General features: G+C 41.4%; 1 protein-coding gene across 15 annotated transcripts in view; it reads right to left on the bottom strand.

Moving 5' to 3' along the window:
• Window positions 1-1219: 1219 nt before the first annotated feature.
• Window positions 1220-15532, bottom strand: part of LOC132834645 (tropomyosin alpha-1 chain) — a 41981-nt gene continuing 27668 nt past the window's right edge. For 7 of the 15 annotated variants that reach the window (XM_060853561.1, XM_060853552.1, XM_060853549.1 and 4 more), the window contains one exon: window positions 1220-2555. In XM_060853561.1, coding sequence (XP_060709544.1) covers window positions 2473-2555 — 83 coding nt within the window. In that variant the 3' untranslated portion in view covers window positions 1220-2472. Of the gene's footprint in view, window positions 2556-11507; window positions 11723-15484 lie in introns of those variants that run through there. The other 8 variants (XM_060853550.1, XM_060853546.1, XM_060853557.1 and 5 more) reach the window with 2 other exon arrangements.

Genomic DNA, 15532 nt, shown 5'->3' with positions numbered 1-15532 from the left:
TTTTTAAAAAAAATGTTTGCCTGGCACAGATGTTACTTGCTGCTTAACAGCCCAAACCTGGCTGTTGTCCATGTGATGATACTATGGCTTTAAGAAGTGTACTTTGTCCTTTTTCTTTGAAGAGGTTTTAAGGCAGAGGTGGAGCACTGTCTATTTGAATCCAATAAACAGCTTGAGGCCTTGGAGTTTCTTTTTAAAAAAAACAAAGTTGGAACAGTATAAGTAGCCTGAATGGGTGGGGGCAAGCTCCCACAGAACCAGGGTTTTTAGTTTTAGTTTTACAGTCGCAATTGCTAAGGGTCTTGAAGCTGGATGTGGAAGCGGTTTCTTTTCCCTCTCTCTGTTACAGCTAAAAGCTGTCTTGCTGTAACTAGAATTGCACATGAATCAACCTGTTTTACAGAATGTACCTTTGTCAATGGTGTGTTTGTGGGATGTTACTATATTGGAACAGTTAATTAGTAACAGGTACTGCATCTATTATTCTGTTAATTTTTCCAATTTTTTTCACATGTTGTATTTTAACTATTGTGTATAATACAAGTGTTCAAAGTTTGAGAGAAGGTTTGTAGCTTGGTTGCTCGTTGTTGTGGTTCTGTTCGCCGAGCTGGGAGTTTGTGTTTTGTCCCCTGTCTAGGTGACACCTTCAGTGCTTGGGAGCCTCCTGTGAAGCGCTTCTTTGTTGTTTCCTCCAGCATTTATACTGCCGCAACACATGAAGTGCTTTACAGGAGGCTCCCAAGCACTGAGGTGGTCACCTAGACAGGGGATGAAACGTCTGGCAACACAAATTCCCAGCTCGGCGAACAGAACCATAACAAATAAAGTGTTTTGCTTTCAGGCTGGTAGCTGACCAACTGAATTGCATCCAGAACACAAAGCCCAGCCCTTCTCTTTAAAATAAGTAGTTAGGGTTAAGGTTACCTTTTTCATATATTTTGAAAGTGTTTGATCTGGTCCATAACTCTGCGACCAGATAGAGGAAACTTCAGTATCAGAGGAGTCACCAAATAACACAGATCAGTGTGAAATTATCAAATATCACCAGTTCTGACCTCAGGATGAAAAATTTATGAAGTAACTAACAATGACTGAACTTAAAAATTGACGATAAAGGGCTTTGGGACATTACAAGGTCATGAATGATGCTGATTAAATACAAGCTTAAATTTCCTTGGCAGATAAATATAAAGTTCATTAAGAAATTCGAAAGGACTGATTTACAAAATCTCATGAGTGTGTGTTTATTACCATTGTAAAGTTTACAGACAAGCATATTGTTAAGACAATTCACAATTAAGCGTGCAGAGGGAAGCATCACCAGTATGTTCTACTCATTATTTGCCTTTTGCAACAAAAATAGTCCTCAGATTTTAAGTCATTCATACATTTTGTACAATATGCAGCAGTACACAAAAAGGAAAGAAAAAGGCAATTAAGTTTTCAGCCACACTCGTGTACTCACATTTATGGTTTTAACAACTGGTCAAGCATAAACCAACCCGGTTGTCATGGAGACCCTATTAATAATTGCTATGTTAATACGTGATTCAGGGTTGGCCCACTACATCTTGACTTGGAAGCAGAACGAGGCTTTAACAATTATATTCTAGAATTTCCCCACAATGCTTTTGTGACACTACCACCTACATCTCAATGAAAAGTATTTGCCAATTTTTGACAAGTGACATTGCCAATATTCACATTTTGTTGGTGGGTCACTACTTGTGCCTCTTTTATTACATTTTAAATTGCAACTCCATCCCACCCATCATACTGGAGAACGTTGCACTGAGATGGAAGACGACATGCAGGTCAGACTTCAGAGTAACTAATTCAGACTAGAGGGACAAGATAAATGCACACACTTGTTACTAAAGCAAATAATATTATAGGCTGCAAACCTTCTAATAAAACATTCCTCTAAGTTATCCCTTCCCTGCAAAATATAATTTGTAAATATTTAAAACCCAGTGCTTTACAAAAAAAAAAGTGGATCTTATGGGCCGCTCCCAAGTTTCTCTTGTAACCAGTGCATTCTTCCATTAAAAAGAACACTCAAAACAGAAAAATGAAATGTAAGAGCAAACATTATTTGGCAAGTTTTAAAAAATAATTTCTGGTAAGTATCAAAAAAAAACTCATTGGGAGAATGGACCGTTTAAACAAGGATGTTTTTGGAATATAGACAGCCTGTAATTGACAGTACTTTTGTAAACAGTTGGAAGTTTTGTTTTAAAATTTTTTTAAAAAGTGGCAATCAAGGGGTACAACAGATTTATCGGAAAATATTTAAATTGTTTCTTAGCATCATTATGAGACAGGCCATCGCTTTATCACGGTCTAAATTCTGACTGCCTGCCCCCTCAGCCAAACATCTGCATAAAAGCAAGGTGTGGGTGGGAGCACTTATTTTCAAGAAGGGCTTCTGATAACCAAGGGGGCAAGCAGCCTGCAACAAATCAATGCAGTTCACAAGTTATTAAGCTCCAGTAGAGTTTGATCGAGCATCTGGTGCATGCTGAGGTTTTCTTCTTTGGCTTGTGCCAGTTTCTCTGTTGCAAGATTAAAAGACAGACAAAAATAAGTCAATGAAACGCAACGCGCATTCACTCCACAGATGCCCGTGCTACACCGAAGGCATGCACGTAGAACCCTGCTAGACAGGTCAAGCCAACTGCTGCCGTGCACTGTATAAATACAAGTCGGAAGCGTTCTCTTTTGAAAATGAGGGCAAATCTGTAGCTACCAACGACATCCCGTTTCCCCATGTTGTGATAGTAGCAATATGTAATTGGCTCAGACACAGTTTGGTACATTGAGATCATGCAAGGATCCATATGAATGCAAACCGGTAGGAATCAGCTACCGGTAGTTTAAGAAAATGAAATGCAAAGATGCAAGGGAATTGCATTTACAAATGCATGGTCAGCTGGTTAGACCGTTACAAACTAAGTGAACAAAAAACATTACTGCAAGCCTATTGGGTAACTAGTCAAAAACTGTATACAACACAATGCTAGCTTACAGCGCTTGCACTTAAACAAGTGTTCTCCTATAGACTAGTTCACTTACCGGGAAATCTAAAATTCAGAGAGTTTGAATAAATTAGCAAGCTGGCTAAGTTACATTACACCAATTGGTTTAGGCAAGTAATCTAATTTGACAGGAAATCCAAAACTAGTCAGAGGAGAAAGTACAGCAGTCAGCAGATTATAAAAAAGGTTAGAAACCAGGCTGGATACCACTCCTCAAAAATCAGGCACTCAGGTCATTCAAGGCCAGCTTAAGCTCATTAGCAAGAAGACGGTTTTGCTCAAGTTGATGGTACAGGCGATCTTCAGGATCCACAGTCAGGTTAGAAGGAAACAAAAGCAGAAGAGTGGAGGTTAGGCGAGAGAGCACAAGGTAGGAAACCAGCAAAGCTCAACGTCAAAAAACCAAACCTCACGAATAGACAACTCTAACCTGCACAGTGTTGAAACACTATACCATTACTTATAGTCTGAGAAAACATGCCCCAACACAAACCATTGCACATCTACAAAAGACCAGAGACTGAAACACATTTTGGATTTTGCTATTTGAAACATAACACAATCAAATTTCATTTTGTTGGACATTGGTTCCAAGAATTGAAGATTCTGATGACACCAACCTTACACAAAAAAAATCTGAACCCTCTGCATGACGGCGTTTGTGGAACTATAATCAAAGTAAGCATTTTTGTGAACTTTGAAACTCATTTAATATAATAGATAACTTTCTTTTGATCGGTCCTTAATTTCAAGGTGGGGGGGGAGGAATGGATTTGATTCTATGTGCTTACAAGTAACTTATATACTTGCATTCATTAAGACTCTCACTTTGAGACAGTCCATCTTCAGCTGTCCAGAAGATATTAAATGTCAAATGTACAGTTTGGGACTGAAGTCAATTGTTATCACAGAAAGTAATTAAAAAGTCTAATGAAATAGTATCCTTTATATCCACAGGACGAAAATAGGAGGGGACAGAAGTTCCATTTTAGTCATATGAAGCCTGGCTAGACCACATCTGGAGTTACGGTGAACAGTTCTGGGGCTCTGCACCTTAGGAAAGGTGCATTTAACTTAAAGCCAGTACAGCATAGTCTTACCAAAAGGAGAGCTACAGTCCAAGGTTAAATCACAAGGATAGATTGGGCATGTTTTCCAATGAAAGATAATTAAAAATGAAAAAAAAAAGTTGACTTTTCTCTCTCTCTCCAATGATACCAGATCTGCTGAGTATTCCCAGCATTTTCTTTTGTTACAGATTATGATTGTTTCCAGGCATTTGGGAGGTTAAAGGGTAATTTGGATAAATAGATCGGACTGAGAAAATATCTTTGTGTCCCAGTTGGGAGTCCACGACGAGGGGCTAGAATCTTTTCAGGACTGTAATTCGGAAAATTTTGCACTCTTAAGATCGGGAATCTCTTTTGCAACTGGCAATTGATCTATTCCCCTTCAAACAGAGACTGACAGGCTCTTTGTTAACTGAAAGCTTTTAAAGGGATATGGGGTAAAGGCAGGTATATCGAAGCTAGGTCACAGGTCAGTCAGTCATAGAGAAATCGAGTCATAGAGATGTGCAGACTTATCCATGCATACCAATTATCCTAAATTAATCTAGTTCCATTTGCCAGCATTTGGTCGATATCCCTTTAAACCCATCCTATTGAGCTAATTCAATGGCAGAACAGATATATGAGAGAGAGACTAAAAGCCCTACTTCTTATCCTAGGTTATTGGTCAGGCTGGGCTTTGGTACACTGAACTGGTTTAATTCAGTAGGGGCTCATGGACAATTTGTCCAGTCCATAATTTGACAATTTGTCCTGGTGGGATTTGAACTCTCATCTGCTGGTACAGAGTACAATGCCCTCTTTCTATGGACAAACCGACAGCAGGATTTTAAAAATTGACCAAACCAATTACTGATAACCAAACAGCAAAAGGGAAGCCAGAGCAGACATTGTGGTCTGTACAGATCTTAAAACTCTCAACTTTGGTTCACTAAATATGAAGACCAAAGATCCCACCTCTCGAATCAGACAGGACAATAAAACAGATCTTTGCACAAACGAGAAACTCGGGAACTACTGAAACAGCTCCCAACAATTCTGAGGCGATGCTGTCATTTTTCCATCTCACTAAAGAAAACAATAAAAAGTTGTTGAGTGTGCAAGTCAGTTGATGATTCAATGTCTGCAAGGGTCATCTCAGTACCTCCAGAAGTAATAGTGTTGCACATAAAATGTGGACCTTGCAAAGAAATTGAACAAGACAGCAACCATGGTTTATTTTTGGATACCAATGATACCAAGGGACAGTGTGGGACAATGGCCAGTTGAGTTCAGAGCCTTGGGGAGATTGCATCTGGGAGTGGACTGTACAGTTTGGATCTCCATACCCAAGGGAGAATGTACTCACTATATAAAGGGAGGGTAGTGGAGGTTCACTAGATTGAAAGGCAGGATGTTGAATCATAGAATCCGTACAGTGTGGAAGCAGGCAATTTGGCCCATTGAGTCCACATTGCCCCTCCGAACAGCATCCCACCCAGACCCACCTCTGAATGAGGAGTGGTTGATTCAACTTGGGCCTGTATTCATGAGAGTTTAGATGGATGACCGGGGATCTATTGAAATGTATAAAAATCTAACAGGGCTGGACAGAGTAGATGCAAGGAGGATACTCCCCCTAGTTGCAAAGCCTAGTACCAGGAGTCAGTGTTAGGATTTGGGGCAGGCCATTTAGCACCAAGATGAGGAAATATATCTTCACTTAAAGGGTGGTGAATCTGTTGAATTTAACAATTACACAAGGCTGTGAAGGCCAAGTAATTAGAATGTTGATAAAAATCATGATTAAACACATTAAGATATTAAAGGCATCAATGAATATGGAGAGAGAGGAGGAATATAGTGTTGAAATAAAGGAGGCGTCAACTGGCACAAAGGGTCAAATGGCCTACTCCTATGTCATGATCAAATGCATGGAGCAAAGAAAATGGTGAGAAAATTAAGGTTTATAGTCTGACTAGATGGTGATCAAAAGAGCTGGGCGGTAGTTGATTTTCAAAAGGAGAGTGCCTGAGGCAGAGAGAGATAATGCAGCCTTTCTGAAAAGGGAAACGCTGATGAATATTTCCATCAGGGAAACATGTCAGGATGATGGGGAAAGAACAAAGCAAAGGGATTGTCTTGGATTGATGTTGTAAAAGGCCAGCAGACCAGATGGGCTGAATGATTTCCATCCAAGCTGCCAATGCGAATGCTTCCACAATGTGGAATTCTAGGTGACAGAAGAGTTAAATCTCTAGAAAAATCAAAATACAGCAAGATAGCAAAATAGATTTTGCGCCGATGTTTAGAAAAGTCTGCCAAGTAAAGCAAGAGGCAGAAATACTGGGATTATTCCAAATACATCAAGGTAACCAACACAGTAGGACGGCTGGCTATTCATGGTTCCTGACTGTATAAACTGAAGTGGTTAGAAACAAAACTAAAATTATTTAAAAAGGCAGAAGGTTTGAAGTGAATTGTGTGCAAACTCAAGGGGTTAATTCTACCAACTGAGAGAGTGCCTTGGCCATTGGGAGTAGATGTAGCAAAATGGCAGTTGCAATTACACCTCCTTATCTCTGACCGGAACTCATTTCTTCCCATATATCATGGGGCCTTGGAATTACTTGTGGTCTTTGCAGGAATACAGCTCTTACTAGCAGAAGTAGCCCCTTCAAGCATGGTCTTATTAACTAGAATCATCATAGAATCCCTACAGTGTGGAAACAGGCCATTCAGCCCAACAAATCCACATCGACCCTCGGAAGAGTATCCCATCCAAACCTATTCCCTTTTACTCGACATTTTTCCCTGACTAATGCACCTAACCTACACATCCCTGAACACTATGGGCAATTCAGCATGGCCAATTCACCGGACAGATTTGATGTGTGAGGAGAAATTAGGTTGACTGAGCTGGAGTTTAAAAATATAAAAGTGAATCTCACTGAAACAAAATTCAGACAATGCTGGACTAACTGAGTACAAGGATGATAGTCTCACAGGCTTTCAGAGTATGGGAGTTGTCTAGAACAAAGGGTCATGCTTTCAGGGTTTGGACTTAGATGAGGAGAAATTTCTTCACTCAGAGGGTGGTGAAACTATGGAATTCTCTATCATAAGACAATGGAGGCCAAGTATACTGAAGAAATAAAAAGGTAAGTCACCATAGGGCTGCTCTCCCATTCGAAAAAGAGGACTGGTGGTGGTTTAACCGGAGGGTCCCCATGCCTTTAGTGAGGAAAGAGGTTGAAAAGGCAGGCCCCTTCATGGTAACCTCAGCTGGTGTGGGAATTGAACCCACGCTGTTAGATTACTTTGCATTGTAAACCAGCTACCCAGCCAACTGAGCTAACCAACCCCCTGCCTCTCTTGTGAAATAGATTTCTAGACAATAGAAGCATCAAGGACTATGGGAAAGAGCACAGGGCTTTGAGTTGAATTCTCAATCAGGATCATACTGGATGACAGGAGTGGTGATGGCCTTGTAGTATTGCTGGAATGCTAATCCAGAGACCCAGGTAATGCTCTGGGGACCGGACTTCAAATCCTCCCACTGCAGATGGGGGAATTTGTATTCAATAAAAATCTGGAATTAAGAGTCTAATGATGAGCATGAAACCATTGCTGACATTGGAGAACCCCATCTGGGTTCACTAAATGTCCTTTAGGGAAGGAAACTGCTATCCTTACCTGGTCTGGCCTATACTTGACTCCAGACCGACAACAATGTGGATGACTCTTAACTGCCCTCTGGGTAATTAGGGATGGGCAATAAATGCTGGCCTTGCCAATAATGCCCTCATCCCATGAATGAACAAACAAACAAAAGCAGGCTCAATAGACCAAATGGCCTATTCTTGCTTCAAGGTCGGTCTTTAAGCTTGCTGACTTCAAATCAATCCCATCCCTTTCCAAAGTTCAACTGAATCAGGATGTGAAAGAGGTTTGCATATGTAAATGATTCACAGCACCACTCTGTTCAAATTATTGAAACTGTGGACCACAGACCAAGAAACACTAAGTGAGGTCACCTCTGGAACTGAACTCACACCGACTTGGAACGCGGACTGAGACATCAGACATAATCCAAGGCTCAAACTGAAAAGCTGCATAAACCCCAGAAATTCCAACTCCTCTTCCAAAAAGAGAAAAACCCTCAAGTAAATTAAATAAAGTAAATGCAGAGGGAAAATCATTTTATAAAAAAAAACATAAGTCTTCATGTTGTACCCTTCTTCAGAAGTGTAAGACTGTCAAGCATATGTGGAAAAGCACAGAAGGTCAGGCAGCATCTGAGGAGCAGGAGAGTCGGCGTTTCCTGATGAAGGGCTTTTGCCTGAAATGTCGACTCTCCTGCTTTTCAACTCCGACCGTCAGCATCTGCAGTCCTCATTCTCACCAAACTGTTGTACGTGTGCTGACCTGGTGTGGACTCCCTCACAGATGCCAGCACACTCGCCATGTTTCCAACATGAAAATTCATCAAAAGAAATCCAACAGTTATCTGCAACTGGGCAGTCTTGGTGTATTTTGTAGCCTGGCTCCTTTCAAATTGTGAATTTACGCAACAGTTATTTCTCACGAATCTGACAAAATGTTAACAGAATTACCTTTCACAACAATCCAAATCAGTGGACTCACTATAACAGATTAATGACCAACTGTTCGGAATTAAGATGGTGGAATGTGCAGGGAGGTGAGGAATGTTATATAGAGTGATATTAAATCATACATTGTTGACCATGGAGAGTAACAAGGACACAGGCAGAGAAAGGGTCAGTTTTATTCGAGGGACACAGACAGACCAAGCGAGAGGATCTCCAACCCTGTCTAGTTTTGTTTCATAAATCTTGTCCAGCTTCAAACTTACATTTCTTTCATTCCTACATGAATGATTCTTAGCATGTGTAAACAGTCCACACTCCCATTAATTATTAAACAATCTCTAGCCAAAACAGTGGTGTAATCACTTACCTAATGCAAAAGGAGGGTGGGGAGAATGAGAGCGCACTACTGGATTCACAATAATCGCCATACTTTATTCCTGGGCTTTAATTCACCGCTTCGCAACACTTTTCAGGAGGGAGTGGGAGGACAGCTAAAATGACTGGTATAATGGAGTCAGAGCTCAGTGACAGCTAGTACTGCCTTTGAGCTCATGACCCACTTAGGGTCCTCATCTCCACTTTGAGAAGTTCAGCTTTAGCTCCTTACTGGAACGACAGTCCAGCAAGGAATGAGGCTGGTTCAATGGAAGAATAGCAATGACCCTTGTCCAGTCAATTCCGTTCACCTCAAACAAACCTTTTCAAACTTCATTAAAACAAGAAAAAAATAATTCTTGTCATGCCTGTGGTTTTCCTATAAGCTATTGGTTACAGCAGTGCCTTGGGAGATGAAAATTCAATTCTGGAGGTTTGCTCAGCATTCGAAACGGTGTGTGTAGACGGTCTCACTCAATAAAGTAACTCCCTATAATCATTAACCAGGGATTGCTCCTGCAATGCATAGACAAATAGGTTGCAAATTAGGCACAATAGCAACTTCCTCAACATTCAATGACCTAACTGGCTCCACGATGCATAGTGAGGATCAGGAATAGCTACAGATAGACAAGGTTGCTGTATGTGATGGGGAATTGTGCTGACAAAAGGCATTCATCAGCAGATGCACAACCACACCTGAGCATTCAAAGACAAATACATGAACCAGCTCAGGGGCCAACGCTCTCCAATTCAGCTTTCTCATTGACATGTCAATGACCAAAATTGCTCATAGAATCCCTACACATCCACCCTGTCCCTGTAACCCCACATTTCCAATGGCCAATCCACCTAACCTGCACATCTTTGGACTGTGGGAGGAAATCCACCCAGACACGGGGAGAATGCACAAATTCCACACTGAGTGTCACCAGAGGCTGGGATCGCTGGTGTTGAGGTGGCAGTGCTAACCACGGTGGCACCTCACCTCATCCTTATACTTCAGAACTACTGAAGCAGTATTCTTCACGTGGACAGTTTCGATTACACTCCCCCAACCCTAAACGGGCTGCCATTTGCCTGGCACTTTGACACACCCTGTTCCCCAGCCAACAGCTGTGTCTCAGGCTTGCTGCAGTGCTCCACTGAAGCTCAGTGCAAGGTGGAAAGAACAGCATCTCATTTGTTGCCTGGCCACCCTGCAGCCTTCAGGACTCAATATTGAGTTCAGTAATTTTCAGATCTGAGCACCTATTCCTCTATCCTTACCCTAACCCCAGACACCAGGCTTGGTCTTCACATGGGTCGCTTTCATGATAGCCAACCCATTTTCACCCCCTGAAGGGGGGGGTTTTCTTTCTCCCAGGCTCCCCATTATTTCTTCCTCCATCTGCCCAACTGCTGTCATCTCTCTCTGGGCTATATCTCCATTTATCACTTACAGCTTTTGAAAAGCCCAACTTCCCCATAGTCAGCCTTTTCCTGACTACAGACAGTTCTGAAGGTTCACCCAAGACATTAACTCTGCTTTCTCTCCACAGATGCCATCAGACCTGTTGAGTTTCTTGAGCTGTTTTCCCATTAGTCACTTGGCCCTCAGACACATTGAGAACGGATACATTTACCTGAAGGATGGATTTCATTTTACAAATAATTCCAATATTGTATTTGCAGCACAGATACAGGCCTTCTGGCTAATACTCTACATCAATTTTATATAACTTTCACAGACTCAGCATTTGGACTCAACAGATCATCACTACAGTAATCCCGATACCTTTGTTGCTACTATATAAGGAACTGGGAAAAGTCCAGGGAAACAAAAAAAAAGTGATAGATTGAAACAGGACATTTAACCTCACTCAGTTTTAACTAAACTAGCTTGAAGCTTCTCAAAGATACATGTTCATTAAACGTAAGATTTATTTTCAAAATCAAATACATTGAGTTTTAGTTTCAACTGTAATTGTTTGCAGTCCATTCCATTATTTATAACTGAAGCATCATCTTTTTTTAAAAAAATCAGAAGTCAGGCAACACCAGGTTATAGTCCAACAGGTTTATTTGAAATCCCAGGCTTTCAGAGCATTGTTCAAATACCTGTTGGATCATAACCTGGTATCGTGTGACCTCTGACTTTATCCATCCCAGTCCAACACCAGCACCACTACATAATTTAAAAAAAAAAGTCATGGCTCATCTTTTGACTTGAATGGTGTGCTCATGAACAAAGATCACTAGTTGAATCCAGCATTATGTCAAGTCACGTGGCTTCCTCAAGTCTCCATTCAATGCTGGCGCGCGCGCGCACACACACAGAGATAAAGAGCAGCAGCCACAAAAGCATTCTTTCCAGTGTAAAGCATTACCTCAGCTTTATTGTTCAAACTTGCAGCTCAATAATAAATTAAAGAAATGGCAGAAGGATGCAGTTGATCTATAAAGGTGTTTATTTTACATTTAGGCTATGAAGAGAGACACTGTACAATGAAGAGAGTGACTGATGTTACTGAAAGCCTGAAATAGCTGCTAACGACAGCTAGAGCTAGAGATTCAGCCCATTTAAAACCTTGAGTGAAGGAGGATTCAGAAACAACAAAAGCCAGCAGATTGGCGATGTCTTTGGCATTGCAGTGAAGCAGTTTATCTGCGTGAGAAAGAGGTACAAAATAAACAAGAAAGCAATGAATGACAGAAACAGATGAAAGCAGAAAGCACAACCAAATCGCAAACTACAAAAGGAATGAGGAAAAACAGAATTCAAACTACTTTGGCCAATTTCTGATTTGAAGTTCAGGATAAAATCATACCAAGCTGAAGGATTTGGAAGAACAATGTTTTCTAGTTTAAGAGAGAACCAGCTGTATTTCAATTTGCAGAAGCCGGGTACTGCTGCTTCTGCTGGTACCCAGCTGTCGCTTGCTAATTTGCATCTGGAAATGTTTAACACACTTAAAATAAAATACTTCCATAAAGTCTGTTCTCGGCTTGATATGGCTTAACAGAGGTCAATGATGCAAAACTCCCACAGTATACAGGATGTACTAGTCTATAATAAAACAGACCAGGAAGAAAAGAAGTTTGATTTTGTTGTTCCACTTCCCTTTCACACTTGACCCTCTCCTGTGTCCCCCTGAATATTTCCCTCTAATGTTCCACCCTTTGAGCCACAGGATTCCACAATGCACTGTCCTGTAGGAGGTGCTAGGGGAGAGCTCGTTTCTCATCTACACGTGAATCTGCTCCCTCAAACAAAAAGTGCAAGAGCACACATGGATGAAAACTTTGGATCATTACTAAGGTGTGCCCTGCAAATGGAAGTGTAATTTACTTGCTGATTCATGCCAATTTGGAACTGACAAGCCATTGCAATACACCACCTTCACACAGCCACGGATTGAGAAAATTAAATAAAAATACTAGCAATCACGCAAATTTGTTCTCCAAGGATCTCGATGACTACTTTCTACAAACATTACAATTTAAAAGTATGAGGGATGAGAACACTTCAAACAATGGGGAGGAGTTGCAGAGCTAACACAGGGCCTGCCTGTTCAGCTTGCCTTTTGTGTAGAGACAGTTACTAGTCACTTTCCTGGTGTTCTTTCATTTGTTTTTGCAATTATCCTGCTCGGTTATGCCACACCCACTGTGTGAAAAAGTTGCCCCTTAGGTCCCTTTTAAATCTTTCCCCTCTCATCATAAACCTATTCCCTCTAGTTCTGGACTTCCCTACCCTGAGGAAAAGACCTTGGTTATTCACCCTATCCATGCCCCTCATGTTTTTATAAACTTCTAAAAGTCACCCCTCAGTCTCCAGGCTACAGAGAAAATAGCCCCAGCCTCTCCCGACAGCTCAAATCCGGCAGCATGCTTGTAGATTTTGGAATTCCAAAATATTCACGGACCTCATTTCCAACGGAGCAGGTGGGACTTGAACCCAGGGCTCCTGGTCCAGAGGTAGGAACACTACTACTACACCACAAGAACCCCATCCCTTTCCTCGAAGTGTAGTCACATTAATTAGGTAGCTTCGTCAATTCAAGCACATGCGGTTGATAGACCTCCTTCAGTGCCACAGGGTTCTACGATTGGTCTCCTCCAATTAAGGCTGCCTTGCTTCGCGATTCATGAGTCGATGCCACACCCTTTGACTCTATATTAAGCATTGCTTGGTGTGGCACAGGAACGCAGGCAGTCCTTACTGCAAAGGGAGATGGTTGGGCCAAGGTGGCACAGGATTCCCAGGCCTCTGCTATCTCTAGGCCCTCTCGGGGCCTTGTTTTTGTTTCTGTCGTGTGCTTGGTTTCACATACCACTCCCTGGCACTCTCAGGGACAGCCCAAGTTGACCAATTACATCACTAACTCTGACCAGTGAGCTTAAGCACCTCCAAACAAAACAAACGTTTTTCAGCTCTGCACGATTTACTTCGATCTGTGGGTGGTACAAGGCATCAACTTGGGCTCAGTCATAGAGATGTACACCAAGGAAACAGATCCTTCGATCCAACTCGTCCATGCTGACCAGATATCCTAAATTAATCTAGTCCTATTTGCCAACAATTGACCCCTATCCTTCTCAACCCTTCCAAAACATACATTTAAGAGGTATCTAGAACGGTATAATTGTACCAGCCTCCACCACTTCCTCTGGCAGCTCATTCCACACACACACTACTCTGTGTGTGAAAACGTTGCCCCTCGAGTCCCTTTTTAAATCTTTCCCCTCTCACCCTAAACCTATGCCCTCTTGTTTTAGACTTTCCTACCCTGGGGGAAGAGACCTTGGTTATTCACCTTATGCATGCCCCTCATGATTTTACAAGCTTCCAAGGTCACTCCTCAGTCTCCAATGCTGCAGAGAAAATAGCCCCCAGCCTCTCCCCATAGCTCAAACCCGGCAACATGCTTGTAAATCCCTGGGAATTCCAAAATCTTCATGGGCCTCATTGCCAATGGAGTGCCAAAGCATCAGATTTTAAGCAACTTTGGATTTTTACAACACTCCGCATTCAAGGTCATAGATTCCATATCCACAAAATGACCAGGTTTGTTGAATTCAAATTATAGTAATGTGTCATGGTGGGATTTGACCTCATGACCCCTGGGCTAGTAGCTTGGTTCCATCACTTCCATCCTGCTTTCTTACGAGTTGGAAAGTAAAAACTGCCCCTCCAACCTCCCTCAGCAGGAATTCATACAACCGAATGATCATTCAAACTGCAACATAACCCACCAAACACAAATTTAAAGCATGTTCTCTTCGAAACAAAGTGGATGGGCCAAAGTTGACCAGAGTAGATAGAGTACTTTACAAAAGTTAACAATGTAAGCATTCAGGAGGGAAACCATCACCAATTTTGAAATCTTGTAGGTATGTTGCAGATGAAATCTCACTTTTAAAAACTTAGTGTAAGAAATGTTAGTGCAAGAAAAATGCATTAATAAACTTAAATGCAGGAAAATGTAAAGGCACTCAAGGAGATGGTGCAGGCAGTAAGTAAGGAGGAGAGTAACTAAAGGGATGAGTTTTTGAATAATATATTGATCAGTTCAATAGAAGAGAAACCTGATGTTACAGTAAATTTCTCTGTGCAAACACAACACACACACACAAACCACACACAAATGGATCCAACTGTAGCAATACAGTGATGCCCTTATCCAGAACAAACTTCATATTTTTGGCTTTTTGATTTAGTCTTTAGGCAAAACTATCTTTCATCAAAAGCAAATGCACCTATGCATTAAAACAGAACAGAGTTAATCTGGTGAAGCGCACACAGGTAAAATTAACCATCACTTCGGGGAAATTGTTCCATAATTTCTCCACTCCCCGACAGAGCAAACAAACACCAGAACTGAAAACGTTTAGGAAGAAAAAAAAACTGAACCAAGGATTTAAACAGAGCGCACTTATGTTCAATATGCTCAAACACTGGTTTAAACAGATACTATTAAGCAAGAGGAGAAAGTGGGGACTGCAGATCAGGGTCGAGAGCGTGACGCTGGAAAAGCACAGCAGGTCAGGCAGCATCTGAGCAGGAGAATTGACGTTTCAGGCATTAGTTCTTCAGCAGGAATGGCTGATGCTCAAAACATCGATTCTCCTGCTCCTCAGATGCTGACCGACATGCTGTGCTTTTCCAGCAACACACGCTTGACTATTAAGCAAGAGGTGCACTTGCATTTTTAAACATGGCTGTTCTCATGAGGACAAGTGAAACCAGTACAGTTTGTTAAGGATATAAACATTAGTGCACTGCAAAACTAAGTGCAGTTAAGAGTTAAGGACAAGGATATAAAAAAAAGTTAAGAATTAGTTTTATGGATTTAAGGAAGGGCAGTATGAGGAAGTTTATTTGGAAAGTCACGACAAACAAAGGCAACCAGGCACAAAGAAAGAATTACATTGATGTCATATCGTTGAGAGCATGGTCCAATTCCTCGCTGAT

This window comes from Hemiscyllium ocellatum, chromosome 42, assembly GCF_020745735.1.
Source record: "Hemiscyllium ocellatum isolate sHemOce1 chromosome 42, sHemOce1.pat.X.cur, whole genome shotgun sequence".
In the NCBI taxonomy this organism is placed as follows: Eukaryota; Metazoa; Chordata; class Chondrichthyes; order Orectolobiformes; family Hemiscylliidae; genus Hemiscyllium; species Hemiscyllium ocellatum.
Note: the sequence above shows the minus strand (reverse complement) of the source record. Positions and strands in the feature narration are given on the sequence as shown.